The sequence below is a fragment of the Tursiops truncatus genome, chromosome 2 (genome assembly GCF_011762595.2).
Source record: "Tursiops truncatus isolate mTurTru1 chromosome 2, mTurTru1.mat.Y, whole genome shotgun sequence".
Lineage (NCBI taxonomy): Eukaryota > Metazoa > Chordata > Mammalia > Artiodactyla > Delphinidae > Tursiops > Tursiops truncatus.
In genome coordinates, this window is record NC_047035.1 from 40,978,592 (window position 1) to 40,984,591 (window position 6,000).

At 32.9% G+C, this 6,000-nt stretch overlaps 1 protein-coding gene across 1 annotated transcript in view; it reads left to right on the forward strand.

Annotated features, from left to right (window-relative positions):
- The window catches only part of C2H14orf39 (chromosome 2 C14orf39 homolog), a 54,115-nt gene extending 49,873 nt beyond the window's left edge, over window positions 1-4,242 (forward strand). Inside the window, exon 16 of the mRNA XM_073799922.1 lies at window positions 3,274-4,242. Within this exon, the coding sequence (XP_073656023.1) occupies window positions 3,274-3,473 (200 nt within the window). The 3' untranslated portion in view covers window positions 3,474-4,242. The remainder of the gene's footprint in view (window positions 1-3,273) is intronic.
- Window positions 4,243-6,000: the final 1,758 nt, after the last annotated feature.

Sequence of the window (6,000 nt, forward strand, 5' to 3'; positions counted from 1 at the left end):
TTCTTCTATACGTAATTTTTTAAGAGTTTTATCATGAATGAGTTGAATTTGTCAAATGCTGTCTCTGCAACTATTGAGATGATCATATGATTTTTTCTTTCATTCTATTAATGTGATGTATCATGTTGATTGATTTGCATACATCAAACCATCCTTGCATCCCAGGTATAAATCCCACTTGAGCATGATGAATGATCCTTTTAACATGCTGCTTAATTCAGTTTGCAAGTATTTTAGTGAGAATTTTTGCATCTATATTCATCAGAGATATTGGTCTGTAGTTTTTTTTCTGGTGGTGTCCTTTTCTGGCTTTGGTACGAAGGTAATGCTGGCCTCATAAAATGAGTTTGGAAATGTTCCCTCTTTGATTTCTTTGAAGAGCTTGAGAAAGATTGACAATTAATTCTTCTTTAAATGTTTGGTAAAATTCACCAGTGAAGTCGTCTGGTAGGACCTTATTTATAATTGTATAATTGATATCTCTTTATATCTAAGGCATCTGTTGACATTAAAAACTCAGTATATCTGAAATCAAACTTGTTCTCTTTCTGATATACCTAATGGTCTCTCCATTATTCTAGTTGCCAAGACTCAGAACTTCAGGGTTAATTTTAACTTCTTTCTGTGCCTGTGACTACATTCAGCTAGTCATTAAGTTTTATCAGTTCTCTCTCTGAAATATTTATTTTCTTTTCTATTTTCATTATATGGAAATCATTATATTTCAAAGTCTTATTACCATTCACCTGGGCTATTGCAGTAACATTGTGATTGGTCTTTTCATCCTTTTAGCTTACTTATAGATCATACCCCAGTTACTCTCCTTATGCATAATGTTGGCCATCTCATTGCCCTGGTTAAATAAATACCTTTAGTGGCTCCCCTGGAGTAGCAAATTATGCTCCCAGTTTTCTCACCTAGCTCCTAAACCTTTTCTCCTATAAAAATAATCTGTGCTTTAGCCATACTGAAGAACTCACTGCATCCCAAATCTGCCCACACTTTCTTACCCACTTTTTCTTCCTGAAATCCTCAACTTCTATCACTTTCTAACCATCTTTTCAAGACCAAGTTCTCTTCCACAGAACCTTTTATTTTTCCCCTTTGACATTCCATTCCAAAAAGGTCTCTCCCTAAAAGGGCCTAGATGAAGACTATTCCCCAAGCTGTACAACTTGGGGCTCTGGTTGCCTAACAGAAAGTAAAGAGGATATTATCTGAAGACTAAGTAACTGAGTCTATGAAAACTTCCCAGATCAACAACAGACAGACAGCAATTGGAATTGACTTTCCGTTAGTCATTTTTAAAACATGGTAAAAGTAAAGTAGCCATATTTAATTAGGTTATTTCTAGGTATATGACTTCTGCACATACTATCACAAATTATAAATTTTTAAGATATTTTTCTGAATTTTTAGTCATCGTTATCATAGAAATAAAATTTATTTTCTATTTTGAAAAAAAAAGCTCTTTCACTTTCCTGAATGTCTTTTTTAAAATACTTTTTTGTATCTATACCATTATTATACTGTCATTATTTATGAATATATATAAAATCTTTTCTAATCATAGGTTCTTTGAGGACAGGGACTCTTGTTTTGTTTACCTTTGAATTCTCCACAGCACCTAGACTACACAGTAATCTTGTACAGTAATCTATTATTTTATTTAAGGTGATCACAGGAGTTTTATGAAGACTTCATATGAACTTCTTTTGTTCTGAAATTAAAATAATGTCAAATTCATTTTTCAAAGGGAGATTCAAGATTTTTAGTTCTTTCTGGATCTATAGCTATGTTATAGCTGTTTTCCTTTGTTTAAGTCTTATGGATATGTACTGAAGTGAGAAAGGGAGAGAGGAAGAACCCAAGGATCAGTCCATCCTGATCTGTCCATCCCTCCAGCCATCCATCTACCCACCCACCCTATTGCTGGTTGGCTCAGCTTTATTTAGGGTAAAATAACTGAGATATTTGAAAATATATGAAATTTCAAAGTGGCACAAAGTAAATTGTTTTGCTTAACATATTAATTGAATTGGTTCTCTGTGGAAAAAATATAGATGCTTTAAAAGACTTATTTCAAGTAAGTCTTTGGATTACCGTACATTTGAAATTGTTTAATAGTAATTAAAAATTCTAATTAAGATGTTGAAAATATATTTTTATAATTGTAGTCTTAAATAATATAATGAATGAAAAACAATATTTTTCCTTAAAGGCAATTCTGGGGATCATTAACCAAGTAATTCTTTATGTAAAGTTGATTTCAAAAATTCCTTTTAAAACTGTGAAATCCTTTTCACTGTTCTGTCAATTTCCTTGAACAATGCCATAAACAGTATGTTGTAGTTATGCAATAAGTAATAGTTGAATAAATTTGACTTATACAGTATGTCTCAAATCTAGCATTTCTTTCTCCATTCCCTTTTCTATGATTGTAGGTAATGCCAAGCTTTCATCATCTCTTTCCTGTTAGCCCCATTTCTAAACATTTTCCTGTTCCAGGCTTTCTACACATTCTCTCCTGAGTAATCCTTATAAAGCAGTTCAAATCTTGTCATATCTCTGCTTGTAAACTTTTTTTTTTTTTTTTGCGGTATGCGGGCCTTTCACTGTTGGCCTCTTCCGTGCGGAGCACAGGCTCTGGACGCGCAGGCTCAGCGGCCATGGCTCACGGGCCCAGCCGCTCCACGGCATGTGGGATCTTCCCGGACCAGGGCACGAACCCGTGTCCCCTGCATCGGCAGGTGTACTCTCAACCACTGCGCCGCCAGGGAAGCCCTTCTGCTTTTAAACTTTTAATGAGTTCATCTTATCTATCAAATAAAGTCCAGATCCTATAGCTGGAAGTTCAGCAGTCTTTACAAGCTCATCTTTATTAATTCCATTTTAATAACTCTTCGTTATTTCTCAATGGTTCTGATAAGCTGAATTGACTTCTGTTACCCTTATATTTCCTATGTACACCTATTTCTGTTCCTCTGTGTTATTCTCTCCTTTTGACATTTATTACTCCTCTATCTACCTTATATACTAGTTCTTTATATACTTGAATTCAAATTGCATGTAAGTGGGGTTTAAGTTTGGACCTGTTTAACCTTCCACAGTACAAAGGACAATGCTTTACACATAAGAGAAAAACAGTTAAGTATGTGATTCAATGTTACCCTATTTATTGTGTGCAGTATACTGTAATTTGGTAGATTATAACCAAATTAATCATATTATGTAACATGAATAGCATGATATTGTAATATTTATCTTCCTCAGGAAACTTATTTGGGAAACCAGAAGGAGAAGATACCTTTACTTTTTCTTTTCCATTGGACTCTTCAACTCATACATTGGGAGCTGGAAGAGATGATTTTAGTTTTGCGTTTCCATTTGAACAGGATCAAAACTCAACACCTTCTTCTGAAAAAGAGTTTTCATCCTCCTCACAAAATACCACACAATTTACTTTATTTTGAACTAGTTACTAATTTATTGAATTATTTTACTACTCTGTAATCATCTAGGGCAGAAATTTACATTATTACTTAAACTATGAAGACCACTTTCTTTTGTTGATTAAAGAAATGGTTACCATAGTAACATTATTTGATTATATTTATTTAAATATTGAAGGAAATTAAGACTGTGTCATCTACTTTTGTTTTTATTTGCAGCATTAACTATCATTATTTATTTTGGTTTTGATTTTGCAAGTTATATTCATACAGAACCTATGCTTCACTGCTGCAGTAAAAGAGTGGTACTTTAATAATGATCTCAAAGAATTTATGTTATTGATAGTGAATAAAATGTGTTATTTTCTTCTAATACAACAAAAATTAAAATATTATCATTTATTCTAATAGCTTTAGTAGAAGGAAATTAAATGTGAAAGGCTAGAGTAATTTCTGAAAATTGGTTGGTTGCATTAATTGTGATACCATTAATATTTTTGCTTAAACTTTTTTGAAGAACATTTAAAATTTTGTTTCCTGTCTTCAACAAAAAATTCACCTTTATGTTTTATATGTAGTATTTGCTTGTCAATTATATAGCTTAAATGAAGATAATTAAAATTTGATGAAATTATATAAACATAATTGCTCAATATCTTTGTATTTGTGCTTTTTAAAATTAGTTGTATTGAGTTATCAAGAAATAAAGAGTCTGATCCATATCTTGATGTGTGACTGCTGAAAGATTTTGAGCCTCACCCTGTTTTCTTCCCCTTCTGCCCCACATCTGGTCAAGCTGGTAAGAAAGCACAGGTGTTTCCTTCTTTGGCATCAGTGGGAAGTTCAAACCATGTATAGGAACTTTTGCCATGGCTCACCCCTAACCACCATAAAAACCCAAAGCCAGTCTCCCTTCTCTGCTCTATCAAGCCATTTTCAGACCAGCTTGTGAGGCCTGGTCTGCTCTCCCCAGAAAATGTTATTATATGAGTAATAACTTTTTCATACCCTATTGGAATGTGTGGTGTCATCAGTCTCAATATTCAAACCAAATTTTGGGTGAGAATCAATCTTGCTTCTTCAGGGTATCCATAACATATCACAATTGTATTAAAGTAAACCTTCCCAAACTTTTTAGAAGTCAATGTAACTAATGATAGGAAGAATTTAAGGAAACTTTGGATTGTGTTTTAAAAAACCTTCAACAGCTGGTTGAAAGATGAAAATTTCAGTTAAAAACCTGGAATTTTTCTTCTTATACCAACTATTAATTTTATTGTTCCTATGGTTTAATTAATTGGTAGTTTTGATGTAATAAAGACATTTACTATATATGAGAAAGGATAAAAATGTTGTAACTGGCTTATTATTTAGTAAGAGGTTCAAAACTGGTTTTAGCCTTGGAAAACCCACTGATTCCATGGTTTATTTTTACCTTAAATAGAGAAATGTCTAGCAAACCAGTATGGTTAGATTTATCATGTATCAATAAAAGAAGTAAAATAAAATAAGTGCTTTTAAAGTATCTGTAGTGTGTGTGACATTTTGAGGGCATATAAAAGAGCCAAAAGATACAGTCTTATACCCAAGGAACTTATAATTTAGTTGAGGAGACAAAACTTAGGAAACAAAAGCACATGCGAATAAAATAGTTGATAATCAGATTCTACAGCTTATAACTTGGTTTCTGCTAGAGAAGAGATTGAGTGCTTTAAGAATTAGAAAAGAAAGTCCATCATGGACTGGAAAGCCTAGGAAGGATTCATTGAAGAGGTAGGACTTGAATTAGGACTTTAAAAGTATGTAGATGATAAAAGTCTTGCGTATAAGGTTGATGCCTTTTCTAGTTTACATTTTTTATTGCTTAACTTCACTGGCTAGTGTTTAGTAGGATTTCATTAAATGCTTGTTGAATTTATAGAGTTGAACTGAATTGGTAAAGGAGGCAGGGAGCACTTTCTACGTAACGGAGACAATATGATGAGCAGAAGAAAAATGCAATCACAAATTTAATGTATGTGGAAGAAATTCAAGAATAGGCCTAATTGGAGTGGAGAATAATACGTAGTAGGAAATTGAGTTTAATAGATATGGTACTGATTTGTAGAGGATCTTCAAGTGTTTTGACTTGATTTCTGAGGCCAATAAGGAACTTAATCTTAAATGCCAGAGTTGCAAGAAAAAAGAAATGGCTAAGAAAGATTAAACAGACAATACAGTTAGAGTTGGGAGAAATTAGAGTTAAACCAATTAGGAGGCATTATGCAGTGTTAAGTTCCAGGTGATAATAACATTGTCTTGTTGTTTGATACTCCTAACACCTAAAATTGGAAAAGTATACCTTAAGTACATTTGATTGAATACCATCTAGGTATAAGGTAAGAGGAGGAAGGAATCAGTTATTTGGTTGTGTTTGAATGTCACAGGTCCTCCAACTGGTGAAGGCAAGTACAGTGTTTCTAATACAGATCACAAAAATAACTTTGTATGATCAAATAGCCTTCTAAAGGTAATTTTTTTTTTTTTTTTTTTTTTTTGCGGTACGCGG